The sequence below is a fragment of the Lissotriton vulgaris genome, chromosome 10, assembly GCF_964263255.1.
Source record: "Lissotriton vulgaris chromosome 10, aLisVul1.2, whole genome shotgun sequence".
Classification (NCBI taxonomy): Eukaryota; Metazoa; Chordata; class Amphibia; order Caudata; family Salamandridae; genus Lissotriton; species Lissotriton vulgaris.
In genome coordinates this window covers 36,400,270-36,425,238 of record NC_141698.1, presented here as the reverse complement: position 1 = coordinate 36,425,238, position 24,969 = coordinate 36,400,270, and the positions used below count along the sequence as shown (strand labels likewise).

At 43.9% G+C, this 24,969-nt stretch overlaps 1 protein-coding gene across 2 annotated transcripts in view; it reads left to right on the top strand.

Moving 5' to 3' along the window:
• The window catches only part of CXXC1 (CXXC finger protein 1), a 75,747-nt gene that overhangs the window by 23,304 nt on the left and 27,474 nt on the right, over nt 1-24,969 (top strand). For both annotated transcript variants that reach the window (XM_086940375.1, XM_086940374.1), the window contains 2 exons: nt 22,403-22,561; nt 23,868-24,020. In XM_086940375.1, coding sequence (XP_086796501.1) covers nt 22,403-22,561; nt 23,868-24,020 — 312 coding nt within the window. The remainder of the gene's footprint in view (nt 1-22,402; nt 22,562-23,867; nt 24,021-24,969) is intronic.

Genomic DNA, 24,969 nt, shown 5'->3' with positions numbered 1-24,969 from the left:
CGAGATATAAGGAAAATATTTTTACAGGCAATCTTTATGGCAAAGAAACTTTCATTTTAGAAGGATTTTATTTATACCCTCAATAATGAATTAGTATGCTGAGCTCCTGCTGGATATATAAGCCTTGCTATGAAAAAGAAGGAAATTGCTTGCATTTTTAGATAACCTAGGGCCCCATTAGGGTGACGGGCGGACATTGTCCGCCCGCCACCCTATCGTAGAACGGGACCGCCCGCCATAAGGGCGGGGGTCCCGTGGGTGGAATTAGGAAGTGCCCGCCACAGTGGCGGGCACATCCTGTAGTTTTTGCATTGTGGCGGGCGGTGCACTCTGCACCGCCCGCCACAATGTAAAAAATGCTGTTTTGCATTTGCATATGCAAAGCGGCAGGCACCGCGCGGTGCCTGCCGCTTTGCATATGCAAATGTGAGGGGGTACCATAGGTACCCCCCATGTGCCCCCCAGACAGTGGCGCCAACCTGGGGGCCCTGCAAGGGGTCCCCGCAGCAATCACCGCATGCCTTTCCGTGGCGGCATTGCCGCCGCGGAAAGGCCTCTGCTTTGTGCCATTGTAATATGGCTGGCGGTGTCCATTGGACACCGCCACCATATAATCTATTACCGCCGCGGTCGCAAGCCGACCGCGGCGGTAAAGTGGCGGACGGTCTTTCCGTCCGCCGCTGTCCCCTCCGCCATCCTAATCAGGCGGAGGGGAACACGAGAGTGGTTGTCGGGCGGATTGCCTCCGCCTGGGTGGCGGTGGCCACCGCCACCCTGGCAGAGGCAATCCGCCCGATATCGTAATGGGGCCCCTAGTCTCTGGTGATGATTTTTATTAATGAAATTATAACTGCTAATTGAATGAGTTGTAATTTTATAGAAGATCTATTCTCTCTTTTATGTACTTTTAGGATTTATTGATAGAAGTTTTTATTCTTTTATATGATATTTTCTCTCCGTATTTTATGCAGTTTTAGGGATCAATTAAAAAAGATTCTGAATAAAATGATTATGATGAGGATGACTCTTACACTCTCTCCCTTTCCATTCTTTGAATGGCGTTTAGTTTGTGGTGGTGCAAGTGTTAATCAGTGTTTATACGTTTACACTGTGATCTAGTGCTGTTTGAAAAGAAGGCTTGTTGTCTTATTTTTAATTCTTTTGACTTTTTTGTTTGTTTTGTTTCCTGTGTGATGGTATCCTGGCTGTGGGCATTCTTAGAGCTACCGGAGATGGCAATGTTGTCAGCCAGCTAGGCAGAGGTGCCTGGTGCGAAGGCTTTGTAGATGGTGCAGCTGGTTTTGAAGAGGGTGCTGGGCTGCAAGGGGGACGCCTTGAGTTCCATCGTTTTGGGGTGATATGTTTCTATTCTTTCAGGCCAATGATGAGTATTGCTGTGGCTTATAGTAAGCTGTAAGTGGTGGCTAGAGTGGAGTCTGCGAGGCTTTAGAGAAGGGTATTGTCACCGTGCGCTTTTGAGAGAATTAGTGTTTAAGCAGCAGTTCACGAATTCCTTTCTGGGAAGAATGGTTACACTTTCTTTAACAGAGAGAGCTGGTACCAGGATGTTTGGTTTTCGTGGCAGTGTGTTCCTTGAGTGTAAAGTTAGTCTCCAGAGTGCTTCTGAGTGAGCTGGTGGTAGGTGAATGGTGTGGTTTGGATCTGTTCATGTCATTGAGCCAGGGTTGAACTAGCTGTGCTTATTCTTAGTATGTTTAAGCTTCAGGTAGATGCTGGACATTTTGGTCTAGACAAAATGCCGGTAGAGTTTGACATGTTGGATATGTGGAGAAGAGCATAGGAGACTTTCAAATATAGTTTATCAGCAGGGTATTGGTGAATTTTTATGCTGTTTTCATTGTGTAGAGTCTTTAAGGGACTCCATGTTCAGTTTGAAGTTAACCGTGAACAAGATTGAACCCTGGGGGTTTCTGGAGTTGATTGGAATCTTTTGGAGCCTGGAGGTGCTCACGTGAGCGATCCCGCATTGGTTGGTTGGTTAGGTAGGTAGTGATTCAGAGTTCTAGCTGTAAAACTAGCATGTTATTTAAACTTTATTTATCGATATTTTCTTATATTCAGTGCATTTTGAATCATCACCTAGATACAGAGAACCTGTGCACACACATAGAAATCAAACATAGAATATGTCAGTTTGTAAATCTGAAAGAAAAAAGCCATTGACGCCTGTCGATCTCGTTGCTTTAATACTCGTACTAGACAGCGCCAGCTGGGCTGGCGCTGTCTAGTACGAGTATTAAAGCAACGAGATCGACCGGCGTCAACTGCTTTTTTCTTTCAGATTTACAAACTGACATATTCTATGTTTGATTTCTATGTGTGTGCACAGGTTCTCTGTATCTAATGTAGATGTATGTATTGCACAACATCTTTTTAGGGGGTTGTTAGGGTCACCCCATTCCTTGCAGCACCACACCATTGTTTAACTATCCAGCAGAGCGCAATCACTCCCTTGCACTAAGAACCCTCTCCTTTGGCATCAATTGAATTATAACCTATGTTTTCATAACACTAGCATGTTTTATGACTACATCTTAAACACGAGTTACATTTATGAAACAATTTTAATGTTTTTTTAATTCGAAAATATATATAATTTAATTGATTTTACCAAATTATGGTTGTTTTCCCTTACATCAGCAGATAGATGACCTATAAGTTGACACTTGTTTCTCTGAGCAAAAAGACCTTAAACTCAGGCATCATCAACAACAGTATTTAATGTATAATCATTAGGGGGCTTGCAGGTCAGAATAGTGTCCCCAATCATCTCAGTCCTTGAATGTATTCGGGTTGTCTGCTTTGAATGTATTCTGTATGTTAGACCATAGTACGCCCCTTTATCCTAAATCTTCTGTTCTTATGTTTGGCTGTAATAGAGCATCATGACTTATGGCTTTTTTCTGCTGCATTTAGTTTAGCCATGTTACTGTGTGCCACTACCAGTCCTAGGTTGCATAGGTTACTGGTCTGTTATGGGGTGGGCGATTTCCTCCCAGTATACCCAGGAGTAATAAATCCTGGGTATATTACACAGCTGTATTAAGCAAACATTTTTTTTTTCATGGCGCAATAGTTTCATTAAAAAAATGACGATAAACCATTGGCTGATAAAAGCCTTGAAATAAATGTTCTTGCTAGTCACAACGTTCAATGTTTCTAATTTTGTCACACATTACATATATGTTGGATTGTTTATTGGAGCATGTATGAATGAGGTAGCTTAACACTGGAGGTATATCAAGGAAGTGGGGACAAAGTACAAGAGACCAGCAGTTTTAAGCAAGAGAGTATTCTGTACTTAAAGCGGTAATATGAAACTGGATATGGTAGTCTTTGGAGTAATTATATAAGTTATTGGTATTAATATATCTTTCTCCTACCTCTTCCAAGGGGCCAAAAGCAGAAAAACGTTATCCTATTTATAAGATAAACTTTAAAGTGTACAGGATTTTTCTTTTTGGGTGGGGGATAGAGTGAGCAACCGTATTTTCTTTTTTCTGAAAAAGAGACTGTAGTATCAGTCATGGCTCAAGTTGTTTCAGGCTCGATTGTAACATTTGGAGCAAACCAGTTGTGAATAACGACCGGTCTTTGAACCAGATCATTGTGAAAGGGACTTATTCGTATCTAGCACAATTCCTACATTGGAAACTGGAATGAGGCTCTTCACCAGTAACAAGGGGCATCAGAGTGTAACATGGGGAGAAAAATTAGTTATATTAGCATCTAGGAGCAAACTAGCATTATCTCTGTGACTATAACAGCAGTATTTACTTTTTCATCAAAATCTTTTTAATTTCCTGGACAATGGGAAAAAGTCTTGCTCCAAGATGAATGGAGAATGAGAGGAACAATATCAGTGTAAAAATTCAGGATGTGGATCTGGTAGCTGTAAGAGAAGCCCTCTGAAATGTTGTTTATCAAATTGGTATATTTTGTAAGTTGGCCTACATGTTAGTATCCCATGCTGCTACGAGGATATAAATAAAGTGCATCTTTTGACAACATAACAAAATTACATTTTGTTAAAATCTTCACTATGCGTCTGTGTTTCATAATGTAATCCCTATAAAGATACTGTCGAAATGTTGTGCATAATTATAGAGCGCTTGGATTCCGAGGAGTTCCTAATGGTGATTGCTTTTGTTTATTTTTGGTTTGCTATTTTATTTTAGGGTATTTAATCTAGTCTGTTATGAATGCCTTTTTGACTCTTTTGTTTAGGCTGTCAGAATAGGAGTATGTAAATATTGTGAAGATGATCACGGGTGCTTGTCCTATTTCGTCTTTTTTCTGTCTGTCATTATTGCGGATTTTGCAATAATTCATTCATGTGCTTCATGTGTACTAAGTGTGTGTCCCAGAACAAAAGGAGGTTAAATTGGTGTTTGTGGGTGCTGTAAAATGAGAAATGGTGCATTATTGTAGACCATATTTGAGGGACTTGTCTTCCCTCAGAGTATACATTTTAATATAACATAGCTGATATCAGCATTGATTATTGAGTCCAAGTATATTTTAAGTCTTTCCTATAGTCCTGGTAACTGACTAGGACCCTAGGTTGGAGAAGTATGTTCAGGCCTTATCTGCAAATACTTTTTGTCTCCGATTGTGGTATTCCTAAATGTAGGAATCTGATTGTTACACCTGTGGACTGAGCACAAGGCTTCAGCTTTATATACTGTACAAAACAGCTTGAAGTGAGCACCCAGTGCTGTTTGATCAATACAGGAGCCCACGGAGATGATGCATTTAACTTTGTAGGTGGCAGTAATTTTGTACAAGCCCTGAAGACTACCCTAGAACAAGAAATTAACGTCATTGTGTGTGTAGAGGATGCACTGGCTGACTGTCTCAAAGACTGCAGTCAGATCTTGGGTACTGTGCGTCTTTTTAATTTGAGGTAAGCGAGCCCTCAACTAAGTTGATGTAGGGCTCAAATCACATTTGAAGAATTCAGAGAGGAGATGGTGGTCCATGAAAAGCTATTGCTGGCCTTTTTTTTTTAACCAGGGATGAGGGACATGGTTGGTTGGCTGGAAGTTGTTCATATCTTCTGTGTTAATTTGAGATTTCCAGAGATTTGGGATTTGACCTGCTTTGTATTTTTATTGAGAGATCACCTGTTGCTAGAGTTGTTAACAATTTGTAAGGTGTAGTTAACTTCTTTTTGGCAACCAGTTAAAAAATATATATTTTAAATGAGATATAATGAGTGGTATTTCAGGGAGCAGTTCAAGACTTCTTTAGTTTGAGGGGGGAATAATTGTGATTTTAGTTGTGACTCTGAAGAGGACTGTTGAGATGTTTAAGATTTTGTCAAATTCTTCAATAGATTTGCTTTTTATAGGTGTGGAGGTTTTGTTACTGTGGTAGTTTAGTTGGTAGATGTAGTTTGGGAATACGGTTGCATACTTACTCAAAATATGCTTTGTTTCTGAATTTGTTTGTGTTTTTTAGATGCTGTCTAGATTTTAGGTAAGCTTAACTATTGAGGAATGTCTTTTTTAAGAGATTCTGAGATTTGGGTTGGTTTTTTCCTTTCCACCCATTCAGTTTCTCTGTTGCTTGTACTTAGTTCTTTTATGTACTAAAATTTAAAGGGATTATGTTTTGGACACTTGCAGGAGACTGGGTGTGCGTGCTAGTTCTAGAAAAGTGCTGTGCACAATCTCTTCCCAGACATCGATGATGTGTCCTACCTTGTGTAAAAATGTCATTGGTACTTGCAAGCGGGGAATGCCTGAACTACTTGTGTGTGTCTTTTTGATCTTGACTGTTAGTTTCACTGAAGACATGAGCCTTAGGAATTCTTCCTTCCATCTTCTTAAGGTCTCGTCTCCTTGGAGATTGAAGTGCTCTAGAAGGACGTTGGGTGGCGGGCGGAATGTTGGATGTGGTGATTGTTTGAAATCCTCAAGGAAGAGGCTGTTGTAGACAGGTGGCCTCTTGAAGAGCTGAAATGTGACGGTTTGTGTAGATGAAAGGGGGAGCTATGGGATAAGGGTTTTGGAGGGCGATGTGGGGAGTTCTTGGAATGTCCAAGTGTCTTTGTGGATGATCACAAGGCAGCTGCTGATTTTGTTGTAATATGTTCCATCAGTTGGGGCCTTGTTCATCTTACATGGATGAGAAGGTGGAGAGCTCACCTGAGTTCTGAACAGTTCAGCTGGTTATTTCTTGTTCAGCCCGAGACTACGAGTATTCTGCTTTGGGATGTTTATTGAGGTGTTTTGTGGACTAGGTATAAATGTGATGGGGTAAGGTTAGTAGGGGTGTGGTTGCATGTGGGATTTTGTCTTAGGCAGACTGGCTTTGGAAAGATGGACCACGCTGGGGATGGGAAAAGAGAGGTTGAAGGATCCCATCCTGGGGAACTATATTGGCCATATTAAAGTCCTGTTAGGCACAAACATGAGTCTGCCTCAGAAGCCCCAACATGTTGGGCGTCATTTACTTTTCTGGGGTGCCAGAGTCAGATGCTAGAGGACGTTGGGCTGTGGTAGCTTTGAGACCAAGGGCATGGGATTGGGGGATGCGAATTAGAAGCACAGAAAAAGAAAAGTAGAAATGAGAGCTTTTCTGTTCAGTGCACTCTCCAATGTACATTATTTTACAGTCACAGGAGAGCAGGTTTTAAAAAGACTTCCGCTGCCTGAGATTAGCTATTAGGCTCTTACCCCCCTGGTACACATGTGACATGACAAAAGTGGGTGAGATACTCTTTGACCTTGCTAATGTATACTGAGCACTTTTTCATAGCTTATGGAAGTATTGTTCACATCCCCATTGGCCTCTTGTGATTTCCTCATCTTGAAGAGCTACCAGACTGGTTGAAAGTGCTGCTGTGCTTGTACACACTCAGAGTAAGGTCTACAATGCAAATGCAGGAGTGTAAGTTAGATTATTTTTTCTTCGATTGGGAGCTTTATGGAGCAACAAAAGGGACCAGTAAGAGATATCCGGACCACTTCATAATCAATTCCTCTAAAGAATCGGGGCCCCTAGCTGGACAGTTGAGTTTAAATATGAGCTTTAGATTTCACAAGCTACTTTTCATCAGGCGCTGTTGTCTTATAACCCATAAAATACTGTCAAAGCCAAAAGCTTTGGCTTTTATGTAGTTTAACTTTTTTTCTAAGCTCCAATCACAAAATGACTGCTGCAGAGAAAGCAAGTTAAAGTTGAGATGCTGAGGGAAAGAGGTAGCTAGCAGGAGCTGCAGGCTCTCTTAGCACTAAAGTGTATACTTCACTTGAAAAGCCTACACTGGATTATTGTGTTCACTTCTAAAGGGAACACCTACTTAACTTTGTCTAGTTCTAGGTGTCTTTTCTGAAGTATTGGCAAATGGCTGCTATATTGTGTTTCGTTGAGTACATCCTAAATAGAGTGGTATATCCACTTCTGCTGGCCATTTGTCATTTTGTGTCCAGATCTGTGAGCATCTTCTAGAATATTGTCTGGTAGTGGATGCTAAACAGATGTATAGAATTCTGTCCGGTTTGAGCTTGTGTGTGAGTGGATGGAAGGAGATCTGGAAGGATTGTATGTGGATTATAGCGAGTTTCTGTGAGTTGATAGAAGGAGAATGTGTACGGGTGGCTAATTTGTAATTTATAGATCAGCAACTAGTTGTTGGGAAGTAGATGCTGAGTTTTTGTGGTGGCTCGGTGGTTGGATATAGGGCAAATAATTTGTTTAAGGTTAATGGTTAGTTTCCTTGTGGGTTTGGGAATAGGTGGCTGGATGGAGACTTTGTGGTTGTAGATGGAAGGAAGGTTTGTGTGGAGGAATGGAAGGAGAGAGAGTGTGTGTGAGTGTGTGTGGATGAAATGTGTTTTTTTGTGTCGATGGTGAGTTTGTCTGGATGTAGCAAAAGTGAGCTTCCGTGTTTATGGAGGGATGAACGGAGAGTGTTGGCTTAAGCATGTTGACTGTGTGAATGGGTGGCTAGTGAGCTTGTGGTTGGTGAGTGTGATCAGTGGATAAAGAAAATGTTACAGATCGATGAGGAATGTTTAGGTGGAGTTTTAGGAGCTTGTGTGTGATGAACATGTGGAGGGAGGAGCGGATTGAGCAGCTAGTTAATGTATGTATAGCTATATGAATTGATTGATTGATGGTGTGTGTGTAGATTGACAGCTTGTGCATGAATGGTTCACATGTGTATGTTTACTGCTTATGAACAACTGAAGTTTCTGCCCACTATATTGGGAATGACTTACCCAGCAAGTTTTGGAGAGACCATACTTTGGGTGTAAAAAGTAACACGGTTGAGTGCACCCCACATCCCATGTCTGGTATTGATTTGTTCAGGTGAGTGTTACTCACCATGGTGCTCAGCCCTGTTTTTTGGGCCCGTAAGGTGGTGTATATATGTGATAGGTCCCTAAAACGCAGCACCCCATAAACAAGCAATTTAATAATTGGCTGACCATATGTGAAAAAAGAAAGTATTAACACAAATATATATATTGACAACAACCAAAACCTCCATCAGGGTGAGGTCCAGTGAACTCATCCCTGCCCTGGAATGCACAGATTTTAAATAGTGAGACATGTTAGGGTACAGTAGGTGAGAAATGCATATGATGGTGTTTTCAGACCACAGCAGCATTGTAGGGAGTGTGCCACATACTGTGGCACCATCGCTAGTACCACTGGGTTAGCCTGAACCCCTGCCAGTGGTAGGTGGCAGCATGAGGATTAGGAGGCAGAGCTGAGAGGAATGGGCGGCCAGACTATGACAAAGCGATCGAGAAAGTCTGCCAGTATTTTCACTACTATCGATTTTTTTGTTATGTTTATTTTGATAAATCGATGAATGATTATCTAATGTTGATTTTGCACCTTTTTTTCTGATGGTTTTATCGTTCTATTGCTTGACATTGCTTTTATACCTATCCAAACTCATGACTAATTGTTTTTTTTTTAGATTTTGTGGTTAGAATTGCATCCTAATATGAATATTTTATTCCAGATACATATTTTTTAATAATACTAAATATTTTCGAACAAGAAACATTGACTTCAATTGGTGTGAGGGAGCATGAGGGGTTGAAGACAGAGATGGGCATTCGGTCTACCATTAAAAGGCCAGGAAAGGCTGACCGGTGAATTCCTTCAACAGGTGGAATTTTATTGGTGAAGAAAATTATATAAGAGTCCAAAAGGATAGCTTCCCCAAAGTAATGCTTGAGGCGAAGAAAGCTGTTCTACTTTCTCTCTGACCTGGGGGATCACTTTCAAAGTATATGTTCTTTTACTTCCATAGGTTAGATGGATTAGGTGGGGCCCCTTGTCCTTGCATAATGAGGAAATCTAAACAGGAATTTGTAAACACCCTCTTAAAAAATTGTTGTTTTGCATATTACACGTAACCTATCTTTATTTACTTCTCACCAGTCCTACAATAGGTAAATCTAGCCCCATATGTCAAGTACATATACACATTGCACTTTGGCTTCCTTTATTAAACATCTACTGGCCTTGTGTGAAAAATCGAGTGCACCCTGTGATCCATTAACATTTGGAGCCCCCTTTAATGGCAATAACCTAAAGTATGTGTTTCCTGTAAGAGTTTATCATTCCGCCATAATTTCTGGGTGGAATTCCGGTCCCTTTCTCCGCTTAAAAAAAGAACTGCTTCAGATTGGATATGTTTGAGGATGTTCTTTTATGCACATCTCTTTTGGTCCAACCAAAATGCACAGAAGATTGATGTTTCGGTCTGGATTTTGACTTGGACATTACAGAATACTTGTTCTTTGCTTTTTCATAGATATATTTTGGACTTTGTCCTGTAACACAACCAACTTTCTGTCAAGTTTTGGTGGTTGCAGAGATTATCTTTCATTCCCCCATGTCCCCCATCTCTCTTCTACCCAGCAGTGGATATCTCTATCTCTTCACCTTTATCTACCAAAACTGAAGTTCTTTTTCCTTACACCCTCTCTCTTTCCTTGTTTCCATCTCAATTCTATCCCCGTTATCCCTATTTCATTATTTGTCCTCCTCAGTTCATAATCTTGGCATTCTCTGTATGTTTGTGCTCCCATCTCTTTCCATTGCTCATGTCTGCTGTTTACAATCTCATATTTTTACCCAACAAAATTTCCGATGTTGAACTATACTTTTTCATACCTGGTCTAGAGCTCTTCCTGTCTAATTGGACTTTTTTTATCGTCTCTCTCTCGCTCCTAAAATACACTTTTAACTCCTATTCACTTTCTGTTATGTATTGCACCCCTGGCCCATATCTTTATTTGCCGTCTCTGTAACTTTACTCTACTGGCTTCCCTTTAACCTTTGTATGCTATAGGCATCCCATTTATGATGCTATCCGCCTCCTGTTATGGCTTACTCAGACTATTACGCAAAATCCTTCCCCTGCTCCCATTCCAGGCGAGACAAATTATGGTCCAAGGCCTCATCATTGTCCGCTTAGACTACGGGAACGCTTTATATCTGGGGGCTCTTCAATCCACTGTTCACAAGCTTCAGATCATTTAAAACTGTGCCGCCCATACCCTTCTTCAAATTTCCAGCCGACTCTCTACCAAACCTGGACTGAAAAACCGCCACCGGCTCCCAGTCAAGGGACGAATTCAGTTCAAGGCCCTGTGCATTGCTCACAGAACACTCTGGAATACCGGCCCGGATATCTGTCGTTCACTGATCTCCCCCTATCAGCCTCCCAGATAGCTCAGATCAGCTACAGCCCATCTGGCCCTCGTCCCGAAAGTCAAAAGAGCAAGATGTGGCGGTCGCTCCTTTTCCTATAACTCAGCCAAGTTGTGGAACTCTTTTCCTCTCCCGCTGCGAGCAGAGCCCAACATGTTGTCTTTCCGCAAACTTCTATAAACTTGCCTTTTTAATTAATTCTTCACACTCTGCCTTTTCCATACACACGTCTTGTCTATAGCGCTTGGTCGCCTCAGGGTAGCCATTGCGGGTTACAAATACTATTTTCATTTCATTTAACTGTACCCTTAGGTATGCTCCATTAGCTTATCTCGTGGTACATCTAAACCCTTCGTCTATTTGTGTATCACCCCTTTCCTATTTTCTCACTGCTTGCTTCACTTGAGCTATCAAATCACCTGTGTATTGTCTGCAAATGTATCCATGGTTACCTACCAGCTCACTCCGTGCCATTTCTCATTACATGGCCCGTGGCTAGTTCTAATTGCTATTGAGCAACCTAATTCTTACTTGCCATCATTTGCCCGCCAGGTGCCCTATAATGTTATCTCTTAATCTTACCACTGGCAGCCACATACTTGAATTCCTCCCCATTTTTCGCTTGTTCTGTTCCAATATTACATTCCTTCATTTTTTCTCTTAAAATAATTTTTTTTTGTATTTGTTTTGTCTGTTAGACCTCAAGTGCCTGTATTCCTTTACAATTTTTTTTTTACTGTTCTTTATCTAGTACAAGACTTAAGATTGCAATTCATAGATGAAATATAAAGTATTGGAGCAACAAAGAATGACAATCCTGCCCTGCCTTTTTAGCTGTTAACTGTAGTCGACACTGCTTTGCACTATGTTTGACCTTTGAGTTAAGTTTCTCCTAATTTTTGCTAGAAACTCAGCTTCCTTAAAATATTTTGCCTTGATTCCCCCCAATTGATCCCATGAATGCACTTAACGCACTTCCCCTGCATGTCAAGCTAGCCATTACACATGCTACAAAGATCCAGAAGTCCATGTGCTGTGGAATGTGCAACCGTGCATGGCAACGATGCAGCCACTGATCGGTAGAGTAGTGCAAGAAAAGGTGCTTGCTATATTCCAACGATGTTAAAAACACTCAAAAAGGTACACAGTTGAGCTGTTTCTGAAGAAATTGTGGTGTTCTACTTTAGAAATCATTTGAAGAAAACTTACATCTAATCTAACAGATAAAAAGTTAACTTTGCAGAAATGTATACTTCCAGTTTGATTTCTTACTCACATTCCCAAGTTGTCCCTTAGTTAAAAGCAGACAAATGTAATTTTGTTCCCTGACCAAGTGTAACATGTACCCTTTGACCTACTCAGACACTAACTGTCCCAAAGAGATGGAGTGATAGTGTGAGCAGTAATAAGACCGCCTTCCTGAATCTGGTGCCACATACATTTTTATGATATTTTTTAAAAAAGCGTTCTTAATTTTTTTTTACTTTAAATGTTTTGGTGTGCCCTCCGATTTTTTGCAGTGTCATCTGAGTTGTAGATTATCATTATTATTACGATACTTACAAAGTGTGCAATTACTTGGAGGGGTCCTGATTCATTAAGAATATTTACTAGAGACACTCAGAAAATAGCCACGTTTTCAGCAGTTCTCTATACTTACTCAAGTTCTTTTAAGCTATCTAGGAGCAGGGAGAGAGTTCCCGGGCTACTTGGGATGATAGGCAAAAGATCTGCTACCTTATTGAGATTTCCTAACCTTACAAATCTGCAACAAGCAAAAAGAAAGGAGCACTCATTTGAGAATATGCTATGAAAACAGACCTTCGATCAAACCAGGGCCACAATCTTGTAGCGCCTTTCTTAATTTGAGGGGAAAGGGATAGAGTGCCATCCAAAATAACCTAAAACCTGAACAGTGTTCCAAGTCAAAAGACCCCTAATTAGATGTGCGTTAAGACGAGGACCCTCCTAAAATTATGACCTCAGTATTATCCAAGTTAAGTTTGTTAGATGGCAGCAATCCACTGCCTTTCAACTCTTAACAAGTCCTTAACAAAATTGGACTGAGCCAACTCCGATGTGCTGTCCAGCTTTACTATAATTTGTATGGCATCGGCAACACACAGAACATATGTCATGGTCCTTAATCAGACGAGGGTTAAAGATGATTGGAGTAATGACTGATACTGTGGAACACCGCAGCATAGTGACCCTGCTGTGGATTGGTGCAGAGGCAGAATCACTGATTGGCTCCACGCAGTGATACAGGAGTAAAACCACTCCATCATCTGGCTTCTCAAGCCACACTTGCATAGTCTGTCAAGAAGTAACAAATGACTGACTGTGTCAAATGCAGATGAGAGGTCAAGAAGAATAAGAACAGAAATGTCTCTTTAGTTTATAGAAGATTCTCGTTTGTTTTGAACAGCCACCAAAGCACCGTCAGTGCTGTGAAATGCTTGAAAATCAGCCGGATAGGAGTTTCAGTGAGTTTTGGGCAATACATTCTTGAAGTTGTTTATTAACAAATGTAGGTAGCTGTCTCTTCATATAGTGGCATATAGAGGTTAATCAGCAGGCCCTCCTGTGGGAGTGGGTATTACACACGCATAACAGACAGGCCTATGTTCTGGGCCTCCTGAGAGCAAAGACTCTCACTCCAGGAGGTCATAAACTTGTCTCAGGTGGCAGGCTGGCAGAATCCAGTCAGCAAGCACACCAAAGGCTGCTACGTTTTCAGGGAGCAATTCTAAGGTGCCCTCTGGGTGCATGTATTGATAAACCCAACACTGGCATCAATGTGGGTCTCCCAATACAGAATGTTTGATACCAAACATCCCTATTTCAAGTGAAGCCATCGTGTAGCTGTGAAAATCATTTTCACCAGTGTCCAGCACATGTTTTAAAATTACCTCCCTGGTCACTTGTACTGGCAGTAATAGGACTGATCAGTACAGGGGCATCCCTGCTCATGCAGGTATGCCCTCACATGAAATATTCAGCACCCTGTCTTAGGGCTGTCAGGTCTGCTGTAGGGGTGACTTAAAAATATAATATGCAGTGTTAGGGACATGGCACATAGGGATGTGTGACATATCGTGTTTTCACTTTCGTGTGCACCAAGACACGCATCCTGCAATGGCAGTCTGGCATGTGCTTGGTGAGACACAATCCGTCTTGCAGCACTTAGGGACCCTATTTAGGACCTCAAGCTCTAGATACCAGGGTACCAATTACTAGGAACTTACAGAGGGTGTTAAAGTTTTGACCAATTGGGGAAACAGTTGTACATTTTTAGGGAAAGCACACTGGTACTGGGGACCTGGTTAGCAGGATCCCAGTACACTTCAGTCAACGTTCCATCTAATACCAGGCAAAAAGTGGCGGGTGTACTGCAACAAACCCCAGTTTCATACAGAGGTCTTCACCAGCTAACATGCCAGGAAACTCAGCCAAACCTGGGAGAGTCTTCCTAGTCTGTCAGGAGAGGAAGAGTAAGGAAACATGCTGGTTTGTTGCCGGGCCTACCCTGCCTTACATCCTCCTGTCTTGGTTTTGGGATCAGAAGTGTCCACCTCTGCTAACCCTATCTCAGCCAGGGCAACCCCCAGCTTACCCAAAAAGGTTACTCTCAACAGGGTCAAGGGACGTAGCTTGCTGTTTCACATGAAGTCAAACCACCCTGACAAGGACAGTGCAGCCATAACAGATAACGGCCAACAAAGGTCAATGACTGCTGTCCGTATCCAGAACCACACCTTTAACTCTTTACTGACAGGTGAATGTGCTAAAATACAGGCTTCTTTGGGTTCAGATTGCCTGTCTGTTTTTTAGGTCTCGGCTAGCGTAGGCTGCGCACATGCGCAGTCTCGCTGGCGAGATTTAATGACTGAGTAGCGAGGGTAAACCCCACCCCTCTTCTCCATTGGCTGGCCTCCTAAATGGCGGCCAGCCATTGGAGAAGAGGTCTTAGTGACGTCATTCTCTCGCCCTAAGCCCCGTCCTTTTCGGATTGAGGGGCGTGTTTTTTAAGTTTGTTCTACGCTCTTCTCCATTGGCTGGAATGGTAAACAACAAGTCAAAAACACACCCGTTGTTTACATTCCAGCCAATGGAGAAGAGGGGAGAAAGAAAAACACGCCCCCCCAGTCTGAAAAGGACGGGGCTTACAGACTCCTGCTGCCCGTCTCGCTGTCTCCTTTGGAAACACTCCAAGGTTAGTGTTTTCACTGCCGGAACACACACTGCCTCATCACGGGGCCTCTAATACACAGGAGGTGTGGGGTTAGGGAGGAGAGGGGCAGAGGCACAGAAAATCGGCGCAGGCCTTTAATGAAACGCTGTATTTCTTGAATACAGGGCGGAAGCAGTCAGCCTGTTCTGAAATCGCCGCGGAGCGACAGCAGAAATCCGACTACAATGCTGTAATGCGGAGGCTGTGATTTAAAGTAAACACAGCCCAGTGCACCGGAACACCTCCGCTGCAATCGGTGAGGATTAAAGCCGCCAGTTGTATGACTGCCGCGGAGAAAACTGTGGGTGAAAGAGACGTGCGAGGCGATGGCCGGAGCTTTGCAAGATGGTGGCGCCTGATGTGTACTCCCACTAGAGGCGCCCATGCGCGGGCTCAGCATGAAGAGCGCCCGGAGCACTCAGGGCGGCTCTTTGGAGATGCTCCCTGGGAGGAGGGGCCTGCATGAGAATTCAGCAGCCGGGAGGGGAGGGTGGTGTGTGGGAGGGAGTGAGCCTGCCCGTCTGCTTGGAAAGCAGTGCTGGAACGAGGACGGACCCATGGGAGGGACTGAGCCGGTCCTGGAAGAGGCTGGAGCAACCAGTGACCACGAGGAGAGGGGGGGGGGGAGGGGGGTGACTGAGACCCGGGCACAAAGAGGCCAAGTGTCACACCGAGGGAGAGGGTCCGCAGGACCGGGGAAGGTCCCTCTGCAGTCACGGCACTGCCACAGCCCCGGGAAGCATGCGAGAGAGCTGCCGGGGATCTTCTGTGGGGCTGGACAGGCAGCCCGGCTGGGACCAACCGGAGGGGCTGCGGACAGCAGGTACTGGCTTCTCAGCAACGGAGGCTCCTCATGCATTGCATACCTAACCGCCCTGCAGCTCTGCCACGGCTCCCTTACAGCCCTGCGGGCACCTGGATTTTCCACGTTTAGTTGTACCTCCTTTACAGCCTTGCGCACCCTCGGCTCTGCCACCTTTGGTCGTACCCCCTTTCAACCCTGCGCACACCCAGCTCTGCCTTCCGTACCGCCCCGCGCACACACAGTCTGCCACCCTTAGCGCCCCGCTGTGCCACCCCATGTTCACTGCCAGTCCCTGAGTTTTCCCTAAATTGTCCCTTCCCTCTAAAGCACTTGTCCCTTCGCTCCCAGTGGACATTGGGCCCTGCTGCCTACAGTCCTAACCCTTTACCTCCTTGTGCACGTTTAACATTACCATCATGTGCACACCCGGCTCTGCAATCTCTAGTTTTAACCCCTCTTCTGCCTGTGCACACCAGGCTCCGAACTCTGTAGCCTTCACCCCTCCCCTGCCTGTCGACACCGATCTCCTCACTCTGTACCCTTTGACCACCCCTCCCCTGCCTGTGCACTCTCTGCTCCGGACTCTGTTACCTTCACTCCTCTCCTGCCTGTGCACACCCGGCCCTGCACTCTGTAGCCTTCACTCCTCCCTGCCTGTGCACTCTCGGCTCCGCACTCTATAGTCTTCACCCCTCCTGTTTGCATCAGAGCCTCAGCTGTGCCGCGTCCCAGGGAGCCTGTGTGTGTGTGTGGCTCTCTGTGTGTGGCTCTCTGTGTGTGGCTCTCTGTGTGTGGCTCTCTGTGTGTGCGTGTGCGTGTGCATCTCTGTGTGTGTGCGTGCGGCTCTGTGTGTGTGTGCGGCTCTGTTTGTGTGTGTGTGCAGCTCTGTGTGTGTGTGTGTGTGTGTGTGGCTCTGTGTGTGTGTGTGTTTGGCTCTGTGTGTGTGCAAATGCAATAGGTCTCGCATTTGCAAGAGCTTAAGCTATTGGCATTGTAAATGCAATGCCATTTAATTATCTGTTTTCAAAACCAACACATAAATAAAAAAAATTGTCATTTACAATGCCAATAACTCCAACTTTTGCAAAGGCAAGACCGTTGCGTTGTAAATGCTTGTTTTATAGTAGAGCGTGACTACAGCCTGTAGCAAAACCCTCATTCCACTCTCTCTTCTGTTAACTGAGGAGCCACCATCTCAGATTTAACAGCTGATTGACTAGTCCAGACTTCTTGTGGGTTAGGTAGGTCTTCACCAGGGCCAGTTAGGTAGCCCTCCACAGCAGCGACAGGGTCTCCTTGGCTTACTGGAACTTTGGCTAACAGTTGGCCACCTTTCCTACACTTTTTATTTTTCTTCTGGGGCTTACTTGCTTTAACTGCAGAATCAGCACTTCCAGAATCCTTGGGTGAGGACTGGCACTGGACCAGTCCCTCACATGGCTCAGAACAACCTCTGGGTCGTCATTTCCAAGAAGACGGTCAAGGGGGATGTCTTTGCCGATTACCGCCATCCTCCACCTAAGGACCTAGCTGTTTCTAGGGGTAATAAAGCCACAGGGCTAACGGTAACCTACCCTGGGATAGCCCTTACTCTTTTAGTCTCGCCTTGAATATACTGGTTTGAGATTATTAACCTGTCATGGATAACACTATGGGGCCCATTAGGATGTCGGGCGGATTTCCTCCGCCAGGGTAGCGGTGGCCACCGCCACCCTGGCGGAGGCAATCTGCCCGACATCCCTCCCTGCATTCCCCCTCGCCATATTACGATGGCGGAGGGGACCGCAGCGGTGGGAAACACCGCCAGCCTGTTTTCCGCCCCGGTCGCCTTGCGGCCGGGGCGGAAAAGGGATAACATGGTGGCGGTGTCTATCAGACACCGCCAGCCATATTAGAATAGGCATTTTGCAATGCCGCCACGGAAAGGCATGCGGTGTTCACTCTGGGGGGCCCCTGTGGGCCCACAGAGTGACGGCCAAAGGGGGGTGGCACACGGGGGGTACCTGTGGTACCCCCCTGCATTTGCATAATCGCAGCGGCAGGCACCGCGCGGTGCCTGCCGCTTCGATTATGCAAATGCGTGCATTTGTTTTTAACATTGTGGCGGGCGGTGCAGTGAGCACCGCCCGCCACAATGTTAATTCGAGGAATGCGCCCGCTACTGTGGCGGGCGCATCCTAATGCCAATGTCGGGACCCCCGCCCTTTAGGCGGGCGGTCCCGATGTCCATTAGGGTGGCGGGCGGACTTTTTCCGCCCGCCATCCTAATGGACCCCAATGACTTACACAAGTATCTCTCGGGGCAGTAGCTGGGATTTCGTTCACCACTATGTGGTGGAAGTTTCTGCTACCCTTTGGAATCTCCAACTCACCTTTTGGGCCCACTTTCCAGTTAAAGGCTAGAAGGACTTCCTCATCTGCGGAGTATCCCCCAAAGGCTTCACTAGCAACCCCCGGAGGGACACTAGTGGGCTTGTTTTTAAGAAAGGAAGGGTCCTTGGCTAGGTTACCTGTCTGTTTACAGTTAGAGCAACAGGCCTTCTTGGGGTCCCAGTTTTTACCCTGGTACCCACTTTTATTTTGTGAAGAGTCTCTGGGCCTTCCCACCTGAGCAGGTTTTTGGGGGCCCACAGAGGACTCGTTACGTTTATCTTGGTCTTCAGAGTGGTACACCTCCTTCTCTTGTGGCAGCTTTTTGGCCTCTGTCTTTTGGTCACCCCCATTATACCTAGTTTTGGACACTCTTGCTTTTACCCAGGGGTCAGCCTTCCTCCCCAACTCTTGGGGGTAGACTTGTCCCAGGTCCACCATGTATTGATGCAACTTTTCTGAATTACGATTACTTACCAGATGTTATTTCATAAGCAAATTTTAAAGCCCATCATAATCTTGCACCTGACTTCCTTTTAACTAACCACCTAGTTTTTCCACTGAGGAGTCTACAAAATCAAACTGAGACCGACTGATGTTTTCTGAGTCTCCCTGAACCTGATCTTATTCCTGTATTCCTCAGCGGTGGGTCCAAAGCCCTCAGTCGGGTAGTCCTTCTTGAGGTAATAGGACTCAGCATCTATCTCATTCAATAGCAGGAGTCTATCCCTGCATTTACCAGCAAACAATTCACAAAGTAGAGAGCCCCAGTACTTCTAGCTGACCTTTCTTACTCTGCAGGCTTTCTCAAACGCGTAAACCATTTTGTGAAGTCCTCTTCAGGGGACAATATAGCTGTATATTTGGGGACAATCCTTTTGAGATGTTAGGGTCTAAACCTTCTTCCCTATTTATTATTTTGCTGCCACCAGAGGTGGATCCTAGGCCCACCTCCACTCTTTCCTTTTCTATGGCCAGGAGTTTAGCCTCTAATGCCATCCTCTTGACCAGTTTCTGAAGATCGGCATCTTCAGTATTTATTTATTCTGAGACACTACTAGGAGTGCTCTCAGTGGTATTGCTTTCTGTATTGTTGCTGGAGGAATCATCATCATCTACTTCATTCACCTCAGCATCTGCTTTCCCTTCTCCAAGGGGGTTTTCTCCCTCAGCCATAGCCTTAGCATTTTTTGTAAGCAATGTTTGCAAATGGTCTTTTGTGGGTCAATGTCCCATGGCGAGGTTCCGTGGTTTGCAAAGGGCCTTAAGCTTTTCCATCTTAAGGGTCTTATAGGGCTCCAGGTTGAGCGATGAGGAGGTACCCGGTGCACCATACATGGTGGCAAGTGAGTTTGGGACCTTTTTAGAAAGCAAAAAAAATAAATGGCTAAGAACTTTCTAAAGGCCTAACTTTCTAAAAATACTTTTAAATTCTAAACCGTTTTAGAAAAGGACCTAACCAAAGCCTTAAGAGCTATTTTAAAAAAAATTAGAAAAATTGAAAATCTGAAAAAAAATTTCACCCAAAAACAAATCGTGAAACAAGTGGTAAAGCAAATTTCAAGACTTTTATCCCACTGCTGCACCACCAATGTAGGAAGCCGGCTCTTTACACAGTATATCAGATCACTGACATATCACATAAAGAGTCAAGGGGTTCCCTTAGTAGAGGACAGGGTCTTGCTGTGCAATCCCAAAGTGCTCTATTTGGGGGTTTTGTGGTCGAGCAGCCTCAGGCTTAACACAGTGGAGTGCAGGGCATTTTCAAATCCACATAATGATTAATAAATGACAACACGACTCAAGAAGAATATCCACACCAATTTATAAAAACAGCAAGTATCTTTATATATTTTTAGGCATCAGAGGAAAATTATTCAGGTAAGTACATTTTTAGATATAAATTCTTTTCACTTTGAAGAGTAGACAGTGCAATTTCTGAGTTCTGCAATGTTATTCTACAAACAGCTCCAGTACATCGACTTACAGGACCAATCTCCAGGGGTTAAGGTGGGCAAGGTCCAAGACAGCACCAGCAGTACACCACCACCAGTGGCGTGAGGGTGGCCGGGTGCAGGGGGCAATTCGGCTTCGGGTTCACAATGCGTTTCAATGAGGATCGGTCTCTGTAAAAAGAGTCTGAATGTTCCTGCCAGGAAGCCAGCCAGGGTGAAGCAGCAAGTGGGCTCAGACCTTGCGATGCTCAGGGACGAACGGACACCTTCGGTCCTCTTTTCCACGGCCCATGCAAAAAAAAAAAGTTTCCTAAAATAATGCCCCCTGCTCCAGGGCTCAAGGCCTGCTGTAGGGATGACTTGCATATATTAGATGCATTGACTTTGGCATGATCAATGGTTTGCACGAGGTCACATTGCCTGCAATGGCTGTCTTGGTGGAATTTGTATGTCGGTCCCTTGGGGTGGCATAAGATATGCTGCAGCCCTAATGGACCCTCTGCAGTACCCCTGCCCTAGGTACCTGGAGAACCATTTACTAGGGACTTAATGGGATGCTAAAGTCCTTTGCCAGTTGTAGCCCAATTAGTCTTTATCTTGTTTAAGGAAGGAAGGAGCACTGGCACTGAGGTCTGGTTAGCAGGCCCCGGTGCACTCTCTGAGTCGAAAATTAGCATCTAGTAGCTTAAAAGGGGGCAAAAAGTGGGGGTAACTGCATCAAAAGACTCCACAACAAACTTCTCCATGACATTTGCACAAAAGGGCATCCGAGAAATTGGACCATAATTATTAGGGGATAGAGCATCTTGTTAAGATTTATTCAATCAGGGACCAATAACAAGAATGTTTCCAAGTCAGAGGTAGAATAACCTCATTGGAAGCAGTTGATCAGCCGGCACCAACATGCAGTGATGTAGTGAGCCAGCAAATGAAAAGGTTGTGCCAAGCAAGTATTTCCTGGGGAGGCAGACTAAATGGAGTGTATAGTTTGAAATGTTGACTCCAAGGTAGCAGCTTTGAATTCAGAGAAATACTAATAATAGTCATTGTTAGAATCTACAGAGGTTAAAGCTTTGTTAGCCACTGTAGAGAATGGTTGGTAAATCAATTGGATTTTACCCACAAAAAAAGTAGGGAGAGAATTGCAGAGCTCTTTAAAAGATGCCACTAAAAATGTATTTTGTAAGCCTTGGATAATTCATTATCAATTTTAAAGAATTCACTGTAAGAATTGTTGCTATCCAGGATGCAATTCGCATAGTAAATCGTGTGAGCTAGTCTAGTAGATTCCCTATAGTTTCTTCAAGCCTTGTTTATAGTTGTTTTTATCTTCCCACCCTTACATTTTCTGAAGATTTGCAGGTGCTCTTGGCCTCTGCTAAATCGTTAGTATGTAGCATGATAAATCCTTAGTATACCAGACGGCAAAAGGATATCTGTGATGAGATTGAACAGTAATTAAAGAGGTTATGACATCCAATTCCGAAGTAATCCAGTAAATAAAATTGACACACTTAGAATCATTATCAGTAAAGGTGATGGCTTGTTCTTTCAATTTTGACATTGGATACTTCAGCTATTTTACTCCTTCGTCTTAGTGAATGATCTGCAGCTTCGAAGCATGTAAATACGTTTTTACAGTAAGCAAAAGAACCATGTAGTCTGATGTACTACAGGGAGGGACAGTAGGCTCAGAAATGGAATTTACACGGCACATTTTAAAAATCCAGCTTGTGTCTTGTTATATGTGAAGTGTCAGTAACTAGTTCAGAACTAATAGCACACAATCTGAAATCCAATTATGGACCGGACATTTCCATAGTTCAAATTTCAGTCCTAAAAAAAAGATCGTAGTCCTGTTCCTTAGTAAAATCAAACCCAAACAGCATGTTTGGCCAATAGACTAATATTTAAGAGAGTAGCATGCAGCTGCTTTTTTTTTCTTCATTTACACAACATCCCAGCAACTTGGGAATTGTGAACAACACTATTTGCGGTGGTAGAATCCCTCTTGTCAACGGTATATAGTGTTAGCATTCAAATTGTTTGTATCAGTGGGTAATGTATGGAATTATCTCACATAATATTTTATATTAAGGTCAGACTATGAATCGGACCCTTCAGCTGTGTGAGCCAGTATTGCAGTTCCTACCACTAAAAGTAATCGCCAGTTGTCAATTCAAGAAGGGCGTCTCTTGAATATTTTAATGTTGGAGGATGTGCACTAAAAATATCTTTTTCCTCCAATATTCTCTTTTTTGTGGTGTCCCCTAGATGCCCAGTAACTTTGGTCCCTAAAGTGTCCATTTTTCCATGTGGTTATTTTAGCAGATCAAGAGGTCGGCACGAATGTGTGGTGAGTGCGAGTCCTGCAGCCGAACAGAAGACTGTGGCCAGTGTGACTTCTGCCGTGACATGAAGAAATTTGGTGGTCCCAACAAGATCAGGCAGAAGTGCCGCCTGAGACAGTGTCAGGTTCGGGCGCGGGTAAGTGCCAAAGTGCTGTAGCTGCAGATTGTAGTGAAAGTAAAGTAAAATAATTTCTGTGCAAGTAGCTGATTGGTAATTGATTTCATTAGGTATATGGTAGTGGCCATTGGTGTGTGTTTCGGACTGCCTGAGTCCTACTTTTCTTTCTTGTATGTAGTTGGAAATTTAGCTATATTGCAGCACAATTCGTAGCCTTTCCCAGACATATTGTTACTATGAACATTTTTAGAAAAGGCTAAAATCCGGTTATTCTAGGACCTGAATCTTGACTTGGCTTACAGGCTATATGAATTGTGTGACAAGGCCCTTTTTTCAGGGGTATCAAAGTGGTCATTGTTTGCTGCGAGTGGGCATTGTAACCTCCAGTACACTATGCACTATGACGTTGTCATTTCAGGCTGGCTAGTACCGGTTCTCAGTCACTCAACTCTTATTGCAAATATATCTATTTATTTTACTTTTAGAGTGTGCATTTACTTCAAAATGGTGTCCTGGCTCTTGTCTGAATGACTGAGCTAACTGAAAGGCATTAGAGGCCGAAAGAGAATAACCATGTTTCCAGGATTTTCGCTTAAGATAACACTATTAGCCTGGTCGCAGATAGTGAAGGATTGTGAGTTTGAAAACATGAATCCTAAGGGAAAGGCTGTGTATGCCGATAACCTGTGGTAGAGTTGTGTGGTCCAGGAAAAAGAAATCACACCCTGACTTCCAGAGATCAGCAGGGGTCAAAGAGGAGATTGCTGACAGACTCGGCTGCTGTGGAAAGGGCATTTAGATCATGACACCACACAGATGATCCTCCCAAAATCAGGAATTTGGCTGTATTTTTGGATTTATTATTCCTAGAAAACCGGGCGTTGTTGTTTTTAAAGAGCTATTTACCTGATAGGTGTTAAACCACCAGTTGCCAGACACTTGTATTTCTTCAAATTGGCCGTAGGCCAGAAGCTTCTACCCTTGGTGTTAAGCACATCAGTAGATTCTACCTCACATAGATTATTTTATAGGGTGTTTGTTCTTTTTTCCTCGTGTTCCAATCTCTGGTTTCTTTAATGTATCTGGTTCACATGTGTATCTTCCTTCCTCGTTGAATCGTATTCTATTTCTTTCTGTTTTTCTCTTTTTTCTTATTTTGCCTGCACCCTACAGTCTGAGTCGCTTCCTTGTCTTTTACTCACTTTCTGCCCTAGTTTCTGCCTCGTGTTTATCATCTCTGATATATATATTGCTTCCTTGATTGTAAGCAAGCGGATCTTCTAATAAACTTCTTTTACCTCACTTTCTTTCCTGGCTATGTCAGAAAATGCTTCGTGTGCGAGATGACGAGCTTCAGGTGTACAAGGAGCATTCTGAACCAGTGACCATGTCGGAGTCTCTCTCAGACGATGACCTTCCCATGGACCCAGAATTCTTCCAGGAGTTCTGTGCCGGAGCTTTTGATGACCAGCACTTGGTAATACATGGATACAGCCTCAAACATATTTGCTTTGCCTCCGGGCCCTAGCTAATAAAATGTATCTATTTGTGGGGCAGGCATCATGGGTCTTCATGTGTGTTGAGCTTTATCTAAAAATGTCTTAGTTAACATACTTGTGATGGTAGTTTGTACATCAACGTCTCTGACACAAACCTGACATGGTACAGAACAGTCATCGCTGGGGGAGCCTGGAGCAATAGACATTGGACTAGTATAGCACCTCTATCCTGGGTCTTAGGCCTTGGACTTGTATGCCAGATTTTGGGTCTTGGAGGCCCTTGACAGTCCAGGGAGATAGACCTACAACTATTATGGCCTGGCCGGGGATGCTATAAGAAATGTACCTGAATTAATATAGCAGTTTCCCCTGCTCCTTTGGATCCCTGGGCCATTCACCTAGGACTGTTATGGCAAATCTTCGGAGGGTCGAGCCATAGACATAGGAGTGAATTTGGAGTTCAGTGTGACCCATAAAAGTAAAAGGTACCTTCCCTTTAACATGGAGCATAGAACTTGGTGAGTGCAGCGCACTACAGGACGTCACAGACCTAGGAAGAGCAGCATATGAAACTATTTTACCCCTAGAGAAGGGCATCACATTTAATCTTTCCCAAACAACATTACAGCGGAATGAAGGGGAATAGCGTTACAGACATCTGGAGCTTAAATCCATTAAAAAGAGGTAGCAGATTTAGCTCTAAGTAGAACCCTCCAACATTAAACGAAGCCTACAAGTCCCTATTTGAACCCATTGCCATATGAAAAGGCCAGTATCTAATCTTTCCATTGAATGCATAGTAAATTCCTTCTAGGGGTTCATGGCCTGAGATGGCGCATTATCATACCTAATCTCTATAAAAGCCAACGATTCAAATAGACAGGATAGCACACTATGCGTTCATATTCACATCTGTAAACTGGGGCA